Raw genomic sequence first — 24771 nt, 5'->3', positions numbered from 1 at the left:
CAGCCATGATCTTATTGAATGGCGGGTCAGGCTCGAAGGGCTAGATGGCCTACTCCTGCTCCTATTTCTTATGTTCTTAAATAAATGGCGGAGCAGGCTTCAAAGGCCAAATAGCCTACTCCTGCTTTTAGTTTCTATGAGGGGCTGAAACATTTAGAAAACAAGCACATTCCTCACCCCAAATTAGCAAATGAATTAAAAAAAAACACAAAAAAGCAGTAATTTTGTTTCACGGCAGTAAACACACCCCCTTTATTTCAAGTATTTTTCCTCAATAACTTTGAGTGAAAACATTATAGCAGAAAGAAATCAGTCAGATGCACTGTGAGCAAAAGCACAGGCTCCACAGTACTCTGCAGAACCTTTTCCTTTTTTTTCCTTTTTTTCTTCTTTTTATTTTAAAAGGTTAAACACAGCAATTAAAATTAGTCAGTATTAACCGATAACAAACTTACTCAGTCGAACTAACTGACACATTTAGCAAAATGTAGCTACTAATAAAACAAGGCAATCTATGATTGTTAAGCTAGCAGAAGCTCCATGTTCTATTAGTGCAATACATCATTAACATAACATGATTTGGGGCGGGGGGTGGTGAAGGGGGACAAGTTGGGGGGGGAGGTGAGGACAGGTCATGGAGAAGCAGGGGAAAGCAAGGGGTTGGGGGAGGCGTGAAACATCAAATTAAAACTTTTACATCAGCTGAAAACTAACACAAAAGTTGTTACATTGCTGTAATGGGAGCTTTTAAAAAAAAGTGAGGCAAACTTGCCATAATAATTATGGTGGATACCATTATTTCTTATGTTCTTATACAATTCAATATACACATTTTGAAATGTGGTAAGAAGTTCAGTACATTGGAAGGGATGGGGTTAAAGCCAACATGCTGTAATAATGCAACACAAAGAACTCTACTGCCACAGTTCGTGGTGACATTCTGCATTGATTAAATAAGTACTAAAATGTATTTTTTTTTAAATGCTCACTTTTTTGTGAAAGTACTTCCATTACACATTCACTACATCTCTCCATGACAACAAAATATCTATGTGGCACAAACCCAGAAAGACATCCAAGACTGTCATATGTATATTTACAATAAATAAGATACATTTCTCAGATACATTAATACAAAAAAGAAAAATTACAGTACACCGTCAAATGCTCTGCAGGAATGTATTACTTTGCATAGTGACAAATTACATTACAGAGCTCAGGGTTCAGGCAACACCATGACAACAAAGAACCTAGTAAATAATTTGTTGGCAAACTTGGGTTGCACGTATACAGATGTCAATGCACATTACAAACATTATGAAAATGGGAGTCACATAAATTTGAAAAAGTAGAAAACAGAGATGATATGTAAGCTAAATATCTTGTCCTCACTCATGTATTATGGCATTTCTGATTGAATCAGCGGACACGGAAATTATCATCCACTATGCTATCTCCAAAAAGACAATTGGTCCAACTTGAAATCAAAATTGGCGTTAGCAGTAGAGTGGAAAAATAATGCCAGCTACCCTGTTTGAAATATCAGCTCACTTCCAAAACAAAAATAAAATTGTAGCATATCGGCAGCACAGGACTTGTCCCCAAAACTGAATATAGTGTTAAAATGCTAAACTATTCGTACACATCTCATTGAGTTTTGTTTTTGCAATAGTGTATGGATACAAAGTCAAACATGCAGCTTTAAGTAACCTCCAAAAAAAGGTTTTATAGTTAGGTGCTGATGCCCCATTTTCCTACAATTGGGAATTATCAACTATGTTTTTTTGAAATTATCACATGCAAATTTGTGTGATAGCTGCAAGTTCTGTCCTTTCTTATGGTCTACTGGTTCTTTATTTTTCACATGACTGCTTCTTGATTGATCTTTCCCACACTTTTCCACACAAGGTTGGTGTTGCTCTCTTGGGGATGAAATTCTTGCAGTATCTTGCATTGCTTTTTGCTCGGATAAAACCCCCATGACTGGTTCAGGCTTCACCAGTGATCCACAAACTACGGCCTTATCTTCGGATTGTAATTTTGCACTTGTAGGCACTGGTGAGGATGTTGTGATACTTGACACTGTAGCAGGCCCTAATGTGGTGAGATGTGGCCCTTCCTTATCATTCCTGGCTAGCAAATTCTGTGAACTTGATTCCTTTTTCTTCTCAGTCTCTGTTATCCCAGGGATAGCCAACTTCACTGGACCCAATACATTTTTGGCAACAGTAGCTAAATGAGAAACAAAAGGTGTCTTAGCAAAGATAGCTGGAGAGCATTTCGAGCCAACCTCACCTTCCATATTTAGTACAGGTTGACTTTTAGATTCTAGCTTCTCACTTTCCTTTAATAATCGCTCACTTTGGCTTAACCTTCCTTCCATTTCTTCTGTAATGGAATGTTTAAGATGCTTGACATTTGTATGAAAAGGTTTTGCATCAACTCCAACTGAATCTTTTTGCTTGCTCACAACTTGCCCTTTAACCTCATCATTTGGTTTGGATTCATTACTAATGGTGTCCTTCTTAGGGTCATCAAATCTTTGTGACTGTTCAGAGAGTTGAGGAGGTGCTGATTTGAAGAGCGAATGCTCCAAAATAATGGAAGAACGTGCAGTAAATTGATCGGCTGCTTCTGGTAGTTTCTGATGTACTTCCTCCATAGGTTTTCTGTGCACCATCTGATTAAAGGGAGAACTACTGTTATCGATACCAGTTTCCAAGAACGCTGTTTGAGTGTCCTGATGTATTTTGAACATGGCTGTCTTCTTCAGCTCTTGGTTTGATGTTTGCTCTGGAGCTTTTTGCACTGAGGGGATTTTGGGGGGATCATTATCTATAACGAGTTGCTTTATTTCAACAGTTTTCAAGTCTCTGGGATCTGTTTTATTCAGGTCTGAGGCAGCAGGTTCTAATACAGCCTTATCCCCAGGAGCTGTGTTTGAACAATCTTCTGCTTGATAATGTTCTATTATTTTATGTGGTACTGTGCTCCCCAATATCGACCTCCGAATGTTGTGCTCTGACAGTGGAGTTAAATTTCTTTCTGAAGACTTGATTTCTTTACACTCAGTTAAGAACACAGAACTGAGGTCATCTTCTGAGGAATCCCTACTTTCAGGTTTATGTGAATCATAACCAGTTTCAAGTAAATTTGAAACATCAGTTTGGGCATAAGCCCGATGCAACTTCCTTCCTTCCTGGCTATCTTCTGAACCTTCATCACTTTCATCTTCAGAGATCTCCACCTCATGAATGGCATCTTGTTTTTGTAGAGCTTCTCTCCTTTCTGCTCGATCATGCCTAATTGCTACTAGTTTGTCATTCAACTTTCCCCGATTCATTCCTTCTGATGATTCTTGCCGACCAATTTTTCTGGCAGCAGGTTGCTTTAGTGTTCCCTTTTCTGCAGGTCCACGTTTGCTGCCTTGTGACTCATTAGCAGATTCCTGTAAACTCTGTAGACTGGGGTCTCTCTGCAGCATCTCTTTCTTAAATTCGGAATGAGATATATCCAGGCTGTGCTTTCGGGAAGATGAGAGCTTCTTTTCAGATGAGAGAGTGGCAGCTAGTTTTTCAGCAGACTGAACCCTCTTTAGCAATGGCGATCTTGGAGGTTCTGCACTTTTGGGCCTGGAGATCTGCCTGACCAATGGTGGCGAAGAGTGTAATTTAACTGGAAACGACTGCGCTGCATTGGAACTAGCCAGAGAATGTGAAGACAGAGGAGATGGGGAGCGCTGTGGGGACGTTGGCTGTGGAGTGGGTGATGGCGTGCGAGCAAGAGGAGAGAGGGGGATGTTCCCTGCAGACTTGCGTCTGGGTGACCTATATTGGCGTTGAAGCTTGGGAGCCAATCCTTGGAGAGAACTTGGACGGATGTGACCAGAACTGGCTGGAGAATTGGGCACGCTGGAACTGGGAGAACTGCTCTGTGAAGAATTACCACCAACTAGAAGGAAAGAGAGATCAAAATATAGGATTATGAATAAACAAGAAAAGCTTAAAATTATATACAACTGATATTTCACACAACAATTTTTCACTTTGTATATAGTCATTGACCAACACTGATTTCAAACCCACAGCTGAAAAGCAAATGTAGGTGGGCTTGGACTTCTGAGGTTTTAACACACCCTGTCTACTCTCCCTGCCTTTGTACCAGCTTAATACTGGTTACGTCTCTAACTTTTTTTTCTGGTTTTGATAAAAGGCCAATGACCTGAAACATTCACTTAGTTTCTCTTTCCACCAATATATTTTCCGTTTTATTTTATTTTAACGGTTTTCATTTGGATAATGCAACATCAAACAAGACACTAGCAAAAAATTGGCTTAAAGAAAGCAAATACATGCTTTGAAGAAAATATAATTGTTTTCAATGAACATGGTCACAGTCAGAGCTCGAGGCTTTATTTCAGTTCAAGTCAGGTGAAAAGAAAAATGAGCCAGTTTGATTTTAGTACAAATGCTTTCCCTTCAGCAAACTGCAGACTTCTCCAGTTTCAGTGAGGTGACCTTGGGGCTCTTTTGTCCTATAACATGGTTTGTCAATTGCCTAACAATGTCTTAACAGGAATCTAAAAGTTACTTTAAGTTCCAATACCCTAATGACTTTCTTAAAAATACACACATGCAAACCAATTGAGCTCATTTCAAAATTTACCATCAGCAAAACAAGATGACATTTAGTGCACTGTTTAACTGAGTTTGTCTGTCTTAACTGCATGTTAGTTTCAGCTTAGCATTAGCAGCTACTGATTCCAGCACAAGAACGTGAAAATGTGAGTGAAGAAAGCATCTATCTTATCCACCTGATATAATTTAATTAAAGATCTGATCTGAGCAGTTTTTAACAAATTGGTTGATATTGCTCTTTCAGTTAAGTCAGACAATTGTCAAATTACCTTTCAAAGAATTAATCAGTCATCAATTACACATGTGGATGACTAATAGCATAAAGAATTTTAATTATGTTTAGCAAGGGTCTTCTTTAGCCTCTATTGCATGCCCTTTCAGTCCCACTTTGCAGATTCCCTCGTTACTTGAAAATCTTACACCATCATTCATCAACATCTTAGTAACAGTACTCAATAAGCTCTTTGAGGTCTTCACTGCACAACAATCTCCCCCACAAACCAGCCCGATCACCATTTCCACTGACCTTGTACTTAATACAGCATTGGGTGCTTAGAATGATATTCCACACGCAATGTTTTAAAGAGCTTGCATTTCCTCACATTTCCTTAGGATGGCTCATAGTGCTCTACTATATCTAACAAATTTTCAAATACCGCCATTGATAAGCATGCAGATGTGGCAGACAATTTGCACAAAACAAATGCTAAATAAGTAACTAGATATTGTGTCATTGGCATTATTGTTTGACGGAGAAATATCAGTGACAACATTGGTAGTATTTTCCACATTTTTTCAAATTTAGCCATTTGGACTTTTATGTCCATCTGAGGAGGCAGGTGGGGCCAAAATTTAACATCTCATCAGAAAGATGGCATCTTCAACATTGCAGTAAGTCCATCACAACACAGCATCAACGTGTCAGGCTAGATTGTGCTCAATTCTGCAGTGGGATTTGAACATACAATATTCTGTCTCAGGATAATACCAACCAAGATGTGCTGAAAGACAATTAAAGGCAACTGCTAGCTGACAACTGGGAGTTTACAAATGATGCTTCTCAGGCTCTGGGTTCACTGACAGGCAATAAGCTGGGCTGGAAAAAGAGGGACGGTACTCCAAACATTGAGAGCGGGTGGTCAGTTGAAATACTAAAAGCATAAGGGTAGGTCGGACTAGCTTTCTGATGCTCCCTCAAAGTAAATGCCACTGCAGCCTGTCTACCTCCGCCCCCCCCCCCCCGATAAATATTGACAGAGCCTGACCTGCTCAGTGCAGCTAAGAAATGCCATTCCTTCAAGGCTTCTAGCTTATCCTTTCTATGATTTGCTCTCTGAGTGTGAGCAATGCTAGTAGGGCTGAATGTATTGTATTATTAGTTACCTTGAAAATATGGGACAAGCTATTGCAATTATTGATACTCCCTGATGGTGTTAGGTAAGCACATCCATGATACTTACACGACAATAATGAAAGAACTGAAATACACGTTCATGTCAGGAAGGTGCATGACTAGATGGAAACTTGGAGGTAGTGTTCCTATAACAATGTTGACATTGTTCTTCTTGCCAGCAGATGTTATAGGGGAATAAGAGATGCTATCAATGTTGGTGTCTTCCTGCAATTCATCCTATTGACTGAAAGCATGATTTCATCACCCCCAACCACTTGGTTTGTGCTTACATGTACCTTCCCAGGATTTTACTTCGGTTCTGTGGTAGGAGGTCATCAGGGCTTTAGCCCTCATGGCTTAATATCTTTCTGGATCCTTGGTGCAATTCATTGAAGACACCTTGTAATTCCAAGTGCATGACATTAAAAACAATATCTTCCCCTGTAATTTGCAGTGATATTTAGGATCCAGCTGGGCTGGAACACATGGACCATCACATTTAATGAATTAAACACTTTCCTGATTGTACACTCAATAGATGCATCACTCGTTAATGGAATATGAGCTCACAGAAACCCTACAATACAGAAAGAGGCCATTTGGCCCATCGAATCTGCACCAACCAAAATCCCATCCAGGCCCTTTCCCCATTTCCCTACATATTTTACCCGCTAATCCCTTTAACCTACAGATCTCAGGACATGAAGGTGCAATTTTAGCATGGCCAATCAACCTAACCTGCACATCTTTGGACTGTGGGAAGAAACCAGAGCACCTGGAGGAAACCCACGCAGACACGAGGAGAATGTGCAAACTCCACACAGACAGTGACCCGAGCCGGGAATTGAATCCAGGTCCCTGAAGCTGTGAAGCAGCAGTGCTAATCACTATGCTACCGTGCCACCCCAAGGACCATCAAGGATCCCAGCACCTTGAGGAACAAAGTGATCCAATGGAATGTAACTGACCTTCCCCTTTTCTGCACTGAAGGCAAGACTAATTTGATGAACTCAGAAGTCATATGGAGTTCGACATCTGTAACATGGTGATGAATGCAGGCCTTTGCAGTGCTGAGTATGCTGCATTTGTCTGGTCTCTGACTGAAGTGATTGAATACATGAAATTTGAATGCTGTGGTTACTTTCATAGCCTCTGAAAAGGCAATCCAGGGCTCAAGTGTGCCTGAAGGTCCTTCTTTACCATTTTAGAGGTAGTCACCTAACCTTTTATTGAAGCTAGTCTCATCACATATAAATTCTCCAACATCATCTGGAAAGACAGCTTTTCTCTATACACGCTGTGGGATTCTTTCTGAGCAGCCAACAGGCATAGTGTCTAACTCCCGCTTTGTGGATCCCTGCATCAGATTTCCATTATGTACAGTGTTTGATAGTGGGGCCATGAGTGAAAACGGCAGTTTTCTTTTTCATAGGCTTTTCCTTTAAGTATTTACAATACATTTGAAAAAAATCTGAAAGTATCATAAACATGTGAACAAAATCTTAAAATGTCATATAAAAATAGGAAACAAAATTGCAAAAATCCGATATCTGGGTCACATAGCCATTTTGGGCAGCTTCTTTGAACAAATATCTAATTTCAGTAAATACGCATGAATGGCACACAGGTTCCTTTAGCTTCATCACACAAGCTGTAAAGTTTACTGATAATTTAAACCTATAACAAGTGGACAATTATCGCAAGTTCACGCCACTATATTAATCTTTTAACTTAATTGTTGGAGACTTCAATAGTGCGGAGGACTGAAAAATCACTGACAGCAATTTCTGCATTTAAGTATGCATGTGCAGACACCAGAATTAGTGCTAATTTCACAGACTAATGATAGTAAAACAATTTTGCTCTCATTACAGCTGCAAAATCTGTGGTGATATCTAGTCCACAGAATCCAACCTTTTGAAATTTAAATCAAGAATATTTAATTCAACAATAGATTATATACAGAAAGTGAAATAGAGGGAAATAAGGATGGGATTTAGATGGAGAGTTAAAAAAGATGGAAATAAAAAGTAAACAAAATATCTTGAACAATGATCAAGATCTGAAAGAATGAGACTTTGCATTTTTAAACACAAATTTTCAGTGAGAGCAGGGCTGTTTGGCAGTAATTAAGTTTTACCACTCAGTTAAAAATATTTATGCTGGAATGGAGAAAAACTAACCTTTTCTGGCAAGTTTGAGGGTATCCACTAACAACTATTGTAATTTAAATGCTAACAATCTCCCCATTACTTTTATCGTACAATCTGGGTCAGTATTTTACTTATGCTAGCAGACGGTTTATAAATAAGAGCTTTGGCTGATTATTTAGTTTCCAAGTTGTCCTAATATTGTAAACTGTTTATATTGCCATTTATTTTCATTTAAGGTATTCTGTTGTTGTAGATTATATGAGTTAACATCAAGAGACAAAGTCCTAATGAGAACAGCTTATTTAAAAGGTAATTCAGGAACACCGAACGAAAGGTTTAACAAACCAATAACATACATCGCAGTACAATAGTGTGCAGCACCATTATTCTATGTCCTGAAACCATTTTAAAATATAACCTGCATTTTTTTTCCTGTAGATTAATTGTTGAATGCTAGAATTTTAAATATAGCATTGACAACAATATGTGAGCTTGAAAAGTAATTTGTTTTGAAGCTTTCTAGAAAATTGCCATGTAATTGTGGTGGGAGAGGAATGGTGTACTGATTTTTCCAAGGAGACGCAGTGCAACCTTGTTCTCAGAGAGGAAATACACCATTTTAAAAATAGCTTACTTCCTGTTTACAGTGGTAACACAAGTAAGCAATGCATGGTGTTTATTTTGTGCCAGTTCTTGCATTCAGCAGATCAAATGAGCTTTAGAAGAAATGGTGACATAGTTTATCATTATAGAATTAGCATAAATTTTGTGCTGGCACAATCCAGGTCAAGCTGTGGAATTTTCTATAGAAAGGGTTTACGTTGAAAGATTAGCATTTGCACAATAATGGCTAAAACTATAATTTCAATGTAGAGATAGACGATGCCTACCTGAGTGTACAGAATCTGGCGTAGATCGATAGCTCTGGGTTGGTGACCGAGGTGAAAGGTTATGTGTTGGCGAACCTGGCACACTTTCTCCAGAGGAAAGCGATCGATTCAGGGAGGATAAACTCCGACTTGTATGCAGCAATGTCGCCTGTTTTGTAACCTTTCGGAAGAGTGAGCTTCTCTTCTTACTGCAAATTACAAAGTAGAGTTAACAAATTGGGCACAATAGAACTGAAAGTCTAACTTGTGCTTAGAAAATTTAAGTACAAATGGATGTTTAACAAAATAAAACAAAAAGAATGGGTTAAAAGAAATTTATATCCCCTGTCCTCTCGGTACTGGGCAATGTCAGAGACCATTCAATTGGAAAATCTGCCCCTAAGCTTTCTGAACATGATACCCTGATCTGCCCATGAAAAGAATGACAAGAGCTGGTTAGGGAGGCTCAGTCATACATAACAAGTAATTGATACCTTGGGTCAATTTCAGTAATTGTAATTAAAGGGCGATATTAATGTTACAAAGGTCCCCCCCCTCCATCCACATTTGTGGGTCACCACTGATCAGAAACTTAACTGGACCAGACACAGTGGCATCAGAAACCAGAAAATTTAGGAGCAGGTGTAGAGATAAGATCTGCTGTTATGAAAGCATCGCAAAAACTAATTTTTTTCTTCCCAGTTTTTATCCATCGTAACAAGAGCAGAAACTTTTTTTTGCTGTCAAATTTAGGAAAGGAAAACAAAATGCACCGCTATGTTTTGATTTGTGTTATTTTTAATAAGTGTAACTCAGTGCAATCTTACTTCTATTTGATATTGCTAAACCGTCACACAGGAATGATCACAGCAAAGGCAGGAGCTGTGTGCTCACCAGAGGGGCTTTCTGCTCAATTGCTTACCGACCCTCAATAGCAGCAAAATGCAAAGCAAATGGACAATTACTATTTACTTTCAAAATTCAATAATTATGCATGAGCGACATCTTAATAAAAAGGAAAGTGCCTGTTCAACATAAAAAAAGCACAAAGAGCTCATCAATAATTCTGAAGTGACTCATTACTGCAAAATTTTAAAGCCCCTAAGGCTCATTTCAACAGCAAGAGTCCTTAAAATGCAGAATTAAATTGGCAAAACTGCTGGTGCTGTTATTCAGTATTCTCTGCTGCAAAGTACCTTTCTTGGCCATCTTTTGTTTTACCCTTCTTATTCCTCCTTGCCATCTTTGACTTGTGGGTAGATCTCCGAGCTGGTCCAATTTTGATTGAAGTATTCTCAAAAGGAGTTGTTGAAATTGAAACCTTGTTTCCACTCTATGAATGCATGTTAATTAAAGAACAAAGAACTAAGAATATTACAGCACAGGAACAGGCACTTCGACGCTTCAAGCCTGCACCGAACATACTGCCCGAATGAAGTAAAACCCTTATCCTTCCGGGGATGGGAATCCCTCCATTCCCATCTTATTTATTTATTTGTCAAGACACCCCTTAAAAGTCACGAATGTATTGCTTCCATTACGTCCCCTGGCAGCGAGTTCCAGACACCCACCACCTTGTGTAAAAAAACTTACAATTGTACAAAAAAAAAGTCATTTCAACTACTGTGTGAAATACATTCAATAAATATACAGACAACATTAAGGCACAGTTGAGGGGACGGTATTATCATTGTTAAATCCCTCACCACCAACATTTGCAAATCACCACTGGCCAGAAGCTTAACTGGACCAGGCACAACCAACAGTGACAACAAGAGTAGGCCAAAAAGTATGTATTCTCCAACATGTAACACATCTCCTGATTTGCCATCATCTACAAGGTGCAAGTCAGAGAATGACACAACACTCTTCATTTGTCCAAATGAGTACAGCTTCAGCAATGCTCAAGAAGCCTAACACCACCCTGGATAAAGCAGCCCATTTTAATGACATGTCATCCACTTAAGCATTCACTTCTTCCAGCACTGCAGCAATTCACCAAGAGTTCTTCAACAGCACTTTCCAAACCCACAACCTTTACCAAACAGAACAAGGGTAGCAGGTGCAGGGAAGTACCCCTAACTTCATCTCCAAGTCATATACCATCCTAATTTGCAAATGTATGGCTGTTCTTAATCATTATTGGATCAAAATACTGGAATATTTGTCGTTTATATTGATGATTTGGATGATAATTTAGAAGGCATGGTTAGTAAGTTTGCAGATGACACAAGATTGGTGGTATAGTGGACAGTGAAAGTGGTTATCTAGGATTGCAATGGTATCTTGATCAATTGGGCCACTGGGCTGACGAATGGCAAATTGAGTTAAATTTAGATAAATGTGAGGTGATGCATTTAATAGGTTGAACCAGGGCAGGACTTACTCAGTTAATGATAGGGCATTGGGGAGTGTTATAGAACAAAGAGATCCCGGGGTACATGTTCATACTCCTTGAAAGTGGAGTCACAGGTGAACAGAGTGGTGAAGGCGGCATTCAGCATGCTTGGTTTCATTGGTAAGAACACTGAATACAGGAACGTTTTGTTTAAGTTGTACAAGATATTGGTAAGGTCACACTTGAAATACTGTGTACAGTTCTGATCACCCTATTATAGAAAGAATATTATTAAACCAGAAAGGGTGCAGAAAAGGTTTACTAAGTTGCTACCGGTACTTGATGGTTTGAGTTATAAAGAGAGGCTGAATAGACTGGGACATTTTCCACCGGACCATAGGAGGCTTAGAGATCTTATGGAGGTTTATAAAATAATGAGGGCCATAAATCAGCTGGATAGTGAATAGTTTTTCCCAAAGGTAGGTGACTCTGAAACTTGAGGGCATAGGTTTAAGGTGAAAGGGGAGAGATACAAGAAGTTCAGAGGGGCAATCTTTTTACACAGAGGGTGGTGAGTATCTGGAACAAGCTGCGAGAGGTAGTAGTAGAGGTGAGTACAAGTTTGTCTTTTAAAAAACGTTTAGACAGTTACATAGGTAATTGTCAAGGGATATGGACCAAACACGGACAATTAGGACTGGCTCAGTCATTGAAAAGGGGTGGTATGGATAAATTGGGCTGAAGGGCTTGTTTCCATGCTGTAAACCTCTATGACTCTAACACCCTAATTAATGATGTAATAGGCTTTCCTGTACCAGACAAACTGCAGAAGGTTATGATCTTCCTGAAGGCAATAAATACCAGTTTTTGAAAGTATTTTTGCAACATACTTTCTTGTCACAGTATTTTACAACTTCTGCTATGTCATGGCATCTACATTTCTTGCCCACATTCATACATTTCTATCTCATTTGTTCATGGTGTAACTGTGCTGGCATTGTTGTCTTTGACCCAGCCTAGCAACAGTGAATGAATAGCTATATAGCTCCAGGTCAGGAAAAGTGGCGCTTGGAAGGAAATTTGCAGATGGTGGTGTTCCATATGTCTGCTGCCCTTGGGAGGTCAGGATTTGGAAGGTGCAAAGAAAGGGTGTTTGGCAGGTTGCTGTAGTGCATTTTAAAACTTATACATACTGCTGCCACTGATGGTAGCAGGAGTGACTATTTAAGTGCCGATTGGGGTACTGATCTTGTAGGCTACTTTGTCCTGGATGGTGTCAGGCTTCTTGAGTGTTGGAGGTGCACTTATCCAAGCAAGTGGAAAGTTTTCCATTACACCCTGACTTACGCCTCTCAGATGATGGACAGGTTTTAGGAGCCTCCTGGATGTTGACGGTGGGGGATTCAGTGATGCTAATCCCAGTGAACGGTAAGGGAAGGTAGTTAGATTCTCTCTTGTTGGAGATGGTCATTACCTGGCACTCGAGTGCCACTCATCAGCACAAGTCAGAATTTTGTTCAAGTCTTGTTGTGTGCTGAACAGATTGCTTCATTATCTGACGAGTTGTGAATGGGACTAAATACTGAAATTATCAGAAAACATTCCCTTTACTAACCTTACCAGGGGAGGGGGAGGAGGAGGAGGAGGAGGAGGAGGAGGAGGAGGAGGAGGGGAGAGAGAGAGAGAGAGAGAGAGAGAGAGAGAAGGTCATTGATGAAGCAGCTGAAGATGGTTGGGCTAAGGATAGTGCCATGAGGAACCACAGCAGTAGTAGCCTAGGGATAAAATGATTGGCCTTCAACAACCATAGCCATCTTATGCTAGGGATGACCCCAGTCAGTGGAGGGTTTTACCCAGTTCCCACTGACATCAATTTTACTAGTGCTCCTTGATGCCACACCAGGTCAAATGTTGCCTTGGTGTCAAAGGCAGTCACTCTCACCGCACCTTGGAATCCAGCTATTTTGTTTATTTTGAACCAAGGCTGAAATGAAGTCTGGAGCTGAGTGGCAGAACCCAAAGTGAGTATGTGATCAGGCTATTGCTATGTCAGTGCTGCTTGATAGCACTGTCAACATCACCTTCCATCTCTTTGCTCGTGATTAAGAGCAGACTGATGACACAGCAATTGGCCAGACTGAATCTGGCCTGCTTTTTGTGGAGAGGACATATGTAGGCAAGTGTCAGACAGATGGCAGTGTTGTCACTGTAGTGGAACAGCTTGGCTAGGGATTTAATAATTCTGTAGCACAAGTCTTTAGCAATATCTCCACAGTGTTCTCAAGGCCCCTAACCTTCACCACATTCAGAACGCTCAGTTGTTCCTTGATATTGAGAAGATAATCTAATTAACATCTCAATGTTGGAGACTTCAGAAGGAGGCCGAAAATGTTTGTGAATGCTTCAGCATTGTCTGTTGCATTCATGTACTGGATTCTGCCACCATTGAGGATAGGACTGTTCAACAGAGTCCACCAACATTCACAACTTACTGTGGCAGCACTGCATAATTATATTCTTGCATTTAATAAATATTTTACATACACTTCAACTTTGGTAATTTCAAGTTGTAAAAGAAGAAATTCTGAATATTTTAGATCAGGTTGGCTACCCAGATTTTAATAATAAAGGATATTAGCAAGGACATGCTGCTCACACTGACTGGAGTTATAACTTAAACAAGCTCTTCTGACTGTACATCAGATATTTTTGATGACAAAAAGATCACTACCTTTAATATGAGTTCCACCACTTCAGTGTGAACAAGACCATGGACAGGTTCCCCATTGACATGAGTTATCAGATCCCCTGCTCGAAGGCCAGCATCATGAGCAGGTCCATCTCCTTCAACATGCTGCAATACAAAGAAAGTCAAAAGTCCAGGATGGGGTATTATGTACCAGTCAATAGCAATTACAATAAAATCTAACCCAATCTGATTTATAATAAAATGTCACAGTTCCCAAGAAACAAGGTGAGTCTCCTTACCCAGACCATATGATGAACTGTAAAGACATCACTCTCTCCCATGTACACTCGAATAGCTCGAAGGGTGAAGCCATATTTTTTTCCAGCTCTGTGTATAACAATTGGAGGCTTCAGATTGTTTATTGCAGGAGAAAAATCTCGGCTTGGTGAGGAATCCCGTGAGGATGGATTGGATGACAAGGAACGTGGTGACATTGGGCTGGCTAAGGGAGAACCAGTGTGGTGGTCTAAGTAAACAAAGTATGAAAAAGCAGTTACCTCATTTGTTTTTTTCTAATAGTTTAAATACCCAAATCATCCTTTACGGGCAACAATATAATTTTTAACTAACTACTTCATCCATTTTATCCCCAAATACATGCCAGCGTAGAGATTTTCTGTTAATCGATATTTATAGTTGAGCTCCTTGAGAAAATAAATGAACTGTTCTCAAAATGTTCAAAAATTGTTCTGAAATAGAATTAAAGTGATTTGTATTTAATACAAATAGGATCTGTAACTAATGCTTTGCACTGGAGTAAAGGTCAATAGTTGACTTCGTCTCAACCTACTTTTAGTAAAATAATACGCTTCACACAGATGAACACATTGTGTTGAACAAGTAATATTCCAACAGCAAAACATCTTAAATGTTACTGTTACTTTCAAATATAACTTTTGGTCTTGAGATCTTTTGAGCTTAACATTCAAACCTACCTGCATCAAACCATACTATCAATTGTTGACACTGCTTGTTAAAACAGACCAAAATATTTAAATGTTTCACTGAAGAGGATGGAAACCTAAATCTGTGCTACAAATTTAGAAGGAATCTGAAGTAGACTGTGCTTTTTCTGGAGAGGAGAGGGGTTGTTGTGGATGTGCACAGAGCTTCTGAGTCAGTTGTATTTGTTAATGACTCACAACAGTGAAATATGAATGAAATTTCATTACTCCATATATCCAAAGTTATTATCTAAACCACAATAAGAACATTAGAATTAGAGACAGGAGTAGACTGTATGGTTCCTTAAGTCTCCTCTGCCATTCAATATGATCACGGCCAATCTTTGGCCTCACTCCATTTTCTATCCGCTCCATTTAGATCCTGATTCTAGGAGATCCATCTTGAACATGTTCAATGGGGAACCAGCCGCAACCCTCTGGGGAAAATAATTCTAAAGATTCACAACCATCTGTGTGAAGAAATTTGTCCTCATGTCAGTGCTAAATAATTAACCCCTTATCCTGAGATTCTTTCCCCATGTTCTAGCTGAGAGAAACAATCTTCAAAGTCCATCATATCAAGGCCCTTCAAAATCTTATGCATTTCAGGAAAATCACTTCTCATTCTACTAAGTTATAGAGAGTTTGGGCACTGTCAACTCAGCCTCGCATCAGAGGGCAAACTCCTCTTCCTCGAAACCAACCTAATGAAGTTTCACTGTACCACCTCCTAGACAAGTAATCCTTCCTTAAATATGGAGATCAAAACTGTACTCCAGATGCAGTCTCAGAGAAGTTGCATACAATTGTAGCAAGACTTTCTTGTTTTGTCCTCCAATCCCTTAACAATAAAAGTCAACGTGCCAACTGCCTTCTTAATTGCATCCTGTATTATTGTGCTAATTGTGTGTGTTCCTGGTACAAGTATACATTGTCTGCTCGAACATAAATATTTAAAGGTTTCATGTCTTTTAAAACACATTCTGCTTTTCTATTCTTACTCGCAATGTGAAGAATCTCATGTCCCCATATTATACTCGATCTGCCCACTCAATGGGCAGGATTTTCTGGCCGATCTCGTTCCATAACTGGAAAATCCTACCCAAGGTCAACAGATCTTTGCTTGATCCCCCCCGGCCTGCTGTGATTCCTGTGGCAGGCAGGACAGAAAAATTCCCCGCAATATGTCTCTATCACTGCAGCCTCTGTGTCCTCTCCCCAGCTTACATTTCCAACCAGCTTTGTGTCACCAGCAAGCAAGATACACTTCGCTGGGTCTTTTTGTCTAAGTCATTAATGTAGGTTGTAAAAATCTGCACTAGCACTGACCCTTATGGTACTGTAATCATTACAGACTGCCAACTTAAAAATGTCCCATTTATATCTACTCTCTGCTTTCTGTCCATTAGCTTGTTAATATACTACACTCCTACTCCACAAGCCCTTATCTTGCATATTAACCTTTAGTGCAGTACCTCTTCAAATGCCTTTTGGAAAACTATTGGCTTCCCTTTATCTAGCCTAACAGTTACATTCTCAAGAAATGAAATTTTCAAACAGAATTTCTCTTTCTTAAACGATGTTGACTTCAGCTAAACATGCTGCAAGTTACTAAGCGCTTTGTTAACAGATAATTCCTTCATAACAGATTCCAGCATTTTTCTGATGACAGATATCAGGATAAAGGGCCTGTAGTTCCCTGTTTCCTCTCCATCTGCTCTCTTGAATAGCAGTGTTACATTTGCTATCTGCCAAACTGATAGGAGTTTAAAAATATAGAGCATTTTGGAAAATTATAAGTGGGTGCATCTACTATTTCTTCAGCTACCTCTATCAGCACCCGGGGATGTAGATCAGAACCGAGGGATCTGTTCCCTCATAATCCCTTAAATTTCTCTCGTACTCCTTCCTCTTCAATTACTTTGAATTCCTTACTGCTATTAATCCCTTGATTTACCTCCAAAAATGGTATGTAATTTGTGCCATTATCATTCCCATGATAATTTCTTCTGTTTGTAAGAAAATGCAATTTAAAAACCTGAGCAGTTATAAATGCTATAAGATGTCAACACCTAATGGTTGCTTAATTAGATTTCCAAAAAGCCACATTGCAAATGCATTACGTTAGATTAAGTTCCAAAATGCAGCTTCCAGAGTCAATAAACTGTCTACAAAGTTTCAGTAAGAAGCCTCACAACATCAGGTTAAAGTCCAACAGGTTTATTTGGTGGCACAAGCCACTAGCTTTCAGAACGCTGCTCCTTCATCACCGTCATCAGGTGATGAAGGGGCAGCAAGCGCTCTAAAAGCTAGTGGCTTGCGTTACCAAATAAACCTGTTGGACTTTAACCTGATGTTGTGAGGCTTCTTACTGTGTTTACCCCAGTCCAACGCTGGCATCTCCACATCATGGCTACAAAGTTTCACTCAGACAGACCAGCTTTAACCCTTACCTGAAGGGATCATTAGGGACAAGGCGGTTGCAGAAGCTGATTTGATCACTTTATTGACTGGCCTGGAGGTGCGCTTCTCTGTTGATTCCCCAGACATGAGCCTGTGCCGAGCTCTGCGAACTGCTAGGTCACTGATTGCTTTTGGAGTTGAAGAGTCTGATCCTTCAGTGCTATTGCTGCGAGATCTTGGATCAGATAAGTCAGCAGTACTGCCAGCTAGAATACAAGTTAAAACATTTTAATAATGGCCTGTATTTTGTGGTCAGCAATGAACAAATGGGAGTCATCTATTCATTACGCTTGCACTGGCCCCTGCAAAATTTCTATAGGATTTTGCAGTGGAACTTGTAATTAGAAAGCCATTTTGGTTCAGCAAATCTGGGACCTATGTCAGCTGGGAGGTATCAATGTAACACCAGTGTAACTTCTTCCAGGTTTAACAAGTGCTTCATGTCATTGTCGCACCCAGTTCAATTTCACCAAACTGCCTGATCAAAAATGTCAATTCCTGATTGTCAATTGGCTGATTTCTAGCATGTGACTTGGTTTAGGTAGTGCCAGATAACAGTAATTGACGAGCAATGGTAATACCATTGAATATAAAAGGGAGGCAGTTCATGCTCTTGTTAGAGACGTTCATTATCAAGGGGTGGTGTGATAGTTATCAGCCACTTATCAGCCCAAGTCTTGCCGCATGCTGACATGGATTGTTTCATTATTGAGAAATTAAGAGTGGAACTGAGGACATCAGCGAACATTCTCACTTCTGACTTTACAATGGAGGGAAGGTCAATTTGCAAAATTTCTGACCAAATAACAATTAGACTGGGTCAATTTAATTCATATACTTACAATGAAAATACTGTTAAAATACCTTTAAAGTTTTCGCAATATTTTATAGTTCATGTATTAATTTTCCATTTCAGTTCCAGAAAGTGCAAATTCTAGTTGGTTTGACAAGACTTAAAAAAGCATAGCACTCCTACAATAATTCCAGAATTATTGCAATTCCCATTTAAGAAACATTCTAATCCCAGCCTTGTCCTTGTACTGGTCCGGGGCTGCAAGTATGAGCATTTCAAAGTGTGGGACTCTCACAAATAGACACAACTACGTCCAATTACTAGCAAGTTGAAACTTCTTTGGTTTAATGAGACAGAATGGAGATAAATGAACAAGTCTTTATTACATCCCCATTATCTCTACAATAGTCAGCTGGTCTTCATATAGAACACTGACATAGGTAACAGCGAGTTAGAAATTCCTAATTAGGATTACCTCTTTAATATGGGAAAGACATATTCATATTATGTGTCATTGTTTTTGAACAGAACTAAGCAGCTGTTAAAATTCAGTTACTGGATGTGGGCTTTGCTGGTGAAGCCAAAATCTATTGCCCATCCTCAATTGTCCTTGAGAAGGTGGTGGTGAACCACTTTCTTGAATGTAACTGAGCGTTTTGCTCAGCCATTTCAGACAGCAGTACAGAGTCAACCACATTGCTGTGGGACTGGTGTCACATACGGGCCAGGCCGATTTCTAAACTACATTAGGAAACTAGATAGGTTTTTACTATAATCTGGTAGTTTCACGAATACTGATACTCACTTTTTATTACAAATTTTTGGGAATGTCAGTTTGTTTAAGCAATCAGCTGTACTACAAATCATTAGGTCAGGCCTCTCAATCACTGGACCAGTAACATAACCATTATGATATATATTATCCAGTGATATATTTCATGAATATATACATTCCTTGTAATCAGTTTTGAAACACAAGTAAGTAGTAATTATGTAATACCTCAGTCAGTTTTAAGCTTCTCATTGTTATTTTTGGATTTAGGACTGCATTAGACTTATTCAGAAATTATTTGCTGACTTTAAATTCCCATTTTCAAATCAGACTATTCATCAAATCCCACTGTGACAATTTGCAAAATTGAGTTCAGTAAATCTGGTAATCTGTCAGGTAACACCTATATAACAAGCATAGAAATTGCTGGATGGCCATAAAAATGTACACGGTTCACTGATGTCCTTCATGGAAAAAAGGTTACCATTCTTACCTAGTCTGGCCTATATATGACCACGGTATCACAATACATTGTTTATAAAAATTCTTTCACCATTGCTGGCATTTATTGCCCATTCCTAATTGCCCTTCAGAAGAGGTGGCATAGTGGTTAGCACTGCTGCCTCACCTGGGTTCGATTCCCGGCTTGGGTCGCTGTCTGTGTGGAGTTTGCACATGCTTTCCGTGTTTGCATGGGTTTCCTCCTACTCCAAAGATGTATGGATTAGGTTGATTAGCCATGCTAAATTGCCCTTTAGTGTTCCAGGCTGAGTAGGTTAGAGGGATTAATGGGATAAGTATGTGGGGTGATGGGGTAGGGCCTGGGTGGGAGTGCTGTCGGTGCAGATTTGATGGGCCAAATGGCCCCCTTCTGCACTGTAGGGTTTCTATAAAGATGCTGGTGAGCGCCTTCTTGAACCACTGCAATCCATGATGCAGGTACACAGCTATTAGGAAGGGAGTTCCAGAAATTTGGCCCAGCCTCGTCCTGGGTGAACTACCTGCTTGATCACAGTTTCACCCCTGCCAAGTAGCAATAGGGAAGGAATAGCAATATAGTTCCCAGTTGGGACGGTGTGCGGCTTTGAGAAGAACTTGACTCAGAATGCGCTCATTACAACTAGTGGGCATTAAGTGCTTTACACAGTCACCCATAGCTCTGGAAAAAAAAATCATAAAAAGCTATTTGCTCATGTGCAGTTCTTTGCAACAGTTTTTGTCAGGAGTATATTACCAGTTAAAGTTGAGCTGCTGATGTTACTGATTGTCGAAGCAGGTGTGGCTGGACTAACATCTACTAGTGTGAGGTCCCTTTCTGTAGGCTGTTCTGGGATAGTTAAAGACACATCTTCCCACGTCCGAGTTGCTTGCTGCTTCTTTCCCTCATCTTCTCCTGAGATAGCAAAGCGTGGCATTTCCATAAGAGTTGAGCAACGGCGCCTGACTGTTAGAGGAGGACTCGAATCACTTTCAGTGTGAGATGATTCTGACAACGACATACGCTTTCGGATACTGAAGAAAGGGGGGGAAAAACAGCTATGAATAAGACACAAAATTACATAAGTGGTATGTTGGTAATGTATCATTGAATAAGACTGTCTTAGTCATTTGGGCTGGCCAAGTAACAGAATATCAGTCATGATTACTAGTGAAAGCTGCTGTTTTCCAGGATAAATGTTTGTGCCTCCCTTCCACTCCTTAGAATATAGGGCAATTTACACTGAAAAGTTTAGACTTCTACATCATAGTAGCCTTCAAAGATTGTACAAACACTGATCTCCCAGCATTTGTCTTAAAGATATGTACCCATACGCGAGTTATGAAGGACAGTAGCACCAGTATTTATTCATCATGTCAGACAAGAAAAATACAGATTTGAAATGGCCACACTTTCTGATGCCAAATCTATATTTTGCATTTGTGTTTGAGATATAAGGAGAGGCTGGATAGACTGGGACTTTTTTCTCTGGAGCATCGGAGGCTGAGGGGTGATATTAAAGAGATCTCTTAAATAATGAGAGGCATAGATCAGCTAGATAGTTAATATTTTTTCCCAAAGGTAGGGGAGTCTAAAGCTAGAGGGCATAGGTTTAAGGTGAGGGGGGAAGAGATACAAAAGGGTCCAGAGGGGAAATGCTTTCACATGCAGGGTGCTGTGTCTGGAACAAGCTTCCAGAGGTAATAGTTGAGGTGGGTAAAAAGTGTTTAGACAGTTCCATGGGTAAAATGGCTGTAGAGGGATATGGGCCAAACATGGGCAATTGGGACTAGCTTAGAGGTTAAAAACAAAGGGGTGGCATTGACAAGTTGGGCCGAAGGGCCTGTTTCCATCGTGTAAACTTCTACGACTATTTATTTGCAATTAATTTTTCTACATGATTAAAAGAAATAGGTGAGGGAGAAGCTGAGTTCTTCCTTACCCATTAAAAGTCAGATTTGGCCAACACAAAAATATATTTATCAGCTTTGATGTGTATCATGCTATACAATAAAATGATGCAATGACACCTTTTCACTGAGAAAATATCCTCACAGCATTACCAAGTCCCAAAACATAAATCTTGAAAATTGTCTCTTTGATTTAAAATTAAATGGAAGAATGAATGGGAAATCCTGTCCTGAATTCTGCCTGATGCCAAGCCTGGTGGTTTGATTGTTAAGGATTAAATGGGGGCTTAGGTTGTCTTACCAGGAAAAGGTGAACAGTGGTCAGGGAAGCTCTGCTAATGAGGATAAACTATTAGTCTCTACTTAGAGGGATAAGGACAGTAGATACACAGGAACACTGCCACACGGAAGTTCCCGTCCAAGCCACACATCATCCTGACTTGGAACAATATCTGGGTCACTATTGTTGGGACAAAATCCTGGAATTCTTTTCCTAACAGCATTGTGGGTGCTGTTACTACACAACATGGACTTCAAGAAGTCATCTCATCATCACCTTCTCAAGGGTGATAACGGATGGGCAATAATTACTGGCTAAGCAGTTCTCACAGTTCTACAAATCTTTTTTACACCCTCCCCAGTGCCTCAATATCCTTTTTTATAAATACGGTGAGTAGAATTTTAAACCATTTCCCGAGTGTGCTCTAGCTAAGGTTTGAAACAAGTTTAGCATAACTTTTTCATTCTAGCAAAGAAAATTCTTACACTTGATACTATAAATAGAATTCAAGGAATGATAATTTGCCAGTTCAAAATATGGGTGATGAACATGGGTGATTATTTGTTAAATGTGCCTCAATAGAAGCAAAGGGTAAAATTTGATTCCTCTACATCAAAAAGACACAGGATTAGTGTTAAAAAATGGTAGTTGCTGGGAATGATCATCTCACAAGGATTGATATTGCTGAGGTGCATTAATTGGAAAAAATATCGCAGTTCAGGATGGGTACGCACAACTGCATTAACAAGAGACTCACACAATTTTCTTCTCTAGAATTTAACATTAAAAAGAATTTGGCATTTAACATTGAAAACAAACTTTTTGTCAAGTTTCACAAGAATAGATCTGTTCTGCTACAATATCAAACAAACTAAAGTTTCAGTTGGAATATTGTTGAAAAATTCTGCATGTGGCTAGTAATCTTCTTGCACTTTCAGCAAACATCTTTTAAATTCAGTTGACCATTGATGATTTGTAGCTTAAGTTTTTCTAATGAAAAGCATTCTTACGTTCTTAGATATTTCCCCACCTCCCTCCTCAATAAAAGATCTAAGAAATGTAGATAGCTATGGACATGAAATGCTCCTTTTAAATCACCATCTATCTGATTAATCTGTCCAACATTAACTTTCTAAGAAATTTCCATTAAACCTGCGACGAGACATAACCTGGTCAGCTCCACAGTTGATCATTACAGTTTAAAAAAAATACTGACAACCACCAGCTGATCACAATCTGATTCTGAGCAGAAAGCACTGGCCAATTTTAATTCCTCTCTGGATTTGACGGTAAACAGTTAACTTACATTTCCGGAGATCCAATTATCCAGCTCCTATCTCGTGTCTTCAGGCTACTGACACCATCCAATTTGTCAGTTCGATCCTCTTTTTCCTCACTGAAGCTCCGTTTGGTTGGCGGTGGTGTTTTCCTTTCTTCGTGTAATGAAAGCCGTTCCATGCTACTGTAAACCTGAAAGATTGAGAGGTTAATTAGTTTCCATGGTCTCTGCCTAATTGTAGAAAGTAGTTTTGCGTCAAGAATTGCAGAAACTCAGGAAAGACAGAAAAAAGATTCTTGAACTTAGATTTTTGCAACATGCTTCATTTTTCACTTAGCATAAAGGAAAGTAGAGATGTTTGTCGGAGGGCAATCATCTTCATCCCAGGACATTGCTGCAGGCTTCCTTTGGACAGTATCTTGCGCCCAGCCATATTTGGCTGTTTCATCAATAACCTTCCCTTCATCATCAAGTCAAATGTGGGGATGTTTGCTGATGGTTGTGCAAATACTGAAGCAATCCATTTCCCCCATGCAACACGACCTGGACAATATCTAGACTTGGACTGATATGCGGCAAGGAACACCCGTGCCACACAAATGCTACTAAATAACTATCTCCAACAAGAGTGAGTCTAATCTCCCAGTGGCATTCAATAGGATTAACATCTGAATTGTGTATCCACTTCTAAGTTGTCCATCTATCTCAGACTAATCGATTCAAGCTGGTCTCTTTCTCCTCTCTCTCTTTCTCTCATTTTTCAATTCTGACATGTTACTTTGTCTTATTACAGTTGTTGACGAAATAGTTTTTATTTTAAAGGGGATTTATTGGATCTTGTCCTGTGTATATCTGATATACAATATAACATGTAACTATTTTGTGAACAAATTACATAATTGAGAACTTTGTCCAAAAGTTAAACTCTTGATTCTAAGTCATCAATTAAAGCTTAATTAAATTTCATTAACACACATATCAAAGAAGCACACGGCTCACATTTAGAGATTAATACATTATTTAAAAAATGAATTTAATTTAGTTATGTGTATTTTTGTTTCCAAATACCATCCATTAGCACCTTTGTTTTGGAACCAGTCATTTGTTCTTCATGTTTGCTTTTATTTCCCACTTTCCTATTTAAGTCTGCAGACTACAATAAAATAATTCCAGCTGGGGAGTCAATAGTCTTTTCTGTTATTTGGGGCAGCACAGTGGTTAGCACTGCTGCCTCACAGTGCCAGGGATCCAGGTTTGATTTCTGGCTTGGGTAACTGTCTGTGTGGAGTCTGCACATTTCCCTTTGGCTATGCGGGTTTCCTTCAGATGCTCGGGTTTCCTCCCACAGTCCAAAGATGTGCAAGTTAGGTTGATTGGTCATGCTAAATTGAGCCAAGTTTCGAGAGATTAGCAGGGTAAATGTGGGGTTAAGGGGATGGGGTGAGATTGTTGTAGGTGCAGTTTCAATGGGCCAAATGGCCTCCTTTTGTACTGCAGGGATTCTATGATTCTATTTCTGCAGAATCCCCACCATCAACATCCTGGGAGGTCTCACCTCCTGACTCTGCAAAACCTTTCCACCATCTACAGGTACAAGTCAGGCATGCAAGTGTAACCCCAACAACACTCAAGAAGCTCAACACCATCAAGGACAAAGCACCCTGTCCACCATTTTAAACATTTACATGCTCCACAACTGGTGTACATTGGCTG

The 24771-nt window shown here is 39.6% G+C and overlaps 1 protein-coding gene across 6 annotated transcripts in view; it reads right to left on the bottom strand.

Moving 5' to 3' along the window:
• Positions 1-236: 236 nt before the first annotated feature.
• The window catches only part of mast2 (microtubule associated serine/threonine kinase 2), a 405638-nt gene continuing 381103 nt past the window's right edge, over positions 237-24771 (bottom strand). For all 6 annotated transcript variants that reach the window (XM_080195426.1, XM_080195427.1, XM_080195428.1 and 3 more), the window contains 8 exons: positions 23086-23249; positions 20346-20623; positions 17537-17752; positions 14379-14605; positions 14122-14244; positions 10249-10385; positions 9074-9261; positions 237-3951 (listed from right to left, as the gene is read on the bottom strand). In XM_080195426.1, coding sequence (XP_080051552.1) covers positions 1775-3951; positions 9074-9261; positions 10249-10385; positions 14122-14244; positions 14379-14605; positions 17537-17752; positions 20346-20623; positions 23086-23249 — 3510 coding nt within the window. In that variant the 3' untranslated portion in view covers positions 237-1774. The remainder of the gene's footprint in view (positions 3952-9073; positions 9262-10248; positions 10386-14121; positions 14245-14378; positions 14606-17536; positions 17753-20345; positions 20624-23085; positions 23250-24771) is intronic.

The sequence above is a fragment of the Carcharhinus amblyrhynchos genome, chromosome 9 (genome assembly GCF_965287045.1).
Source record: "Carcharhinus amblyrhynchos chromosome 9, sCarAmb.v2.hapA, whole genome shotgun sequence".
NCBI classification, from domain to species: Eukaryota; Metazoa; Chordata; class Chondrichthyes; order Carcharhiniformes; family Carcharhinidae; genus Carcharhinus; species Carcharhinus amblyrhynchos.
This window is presented reverse-complemented; position numbering and strand designations above follow the sequence as displayed.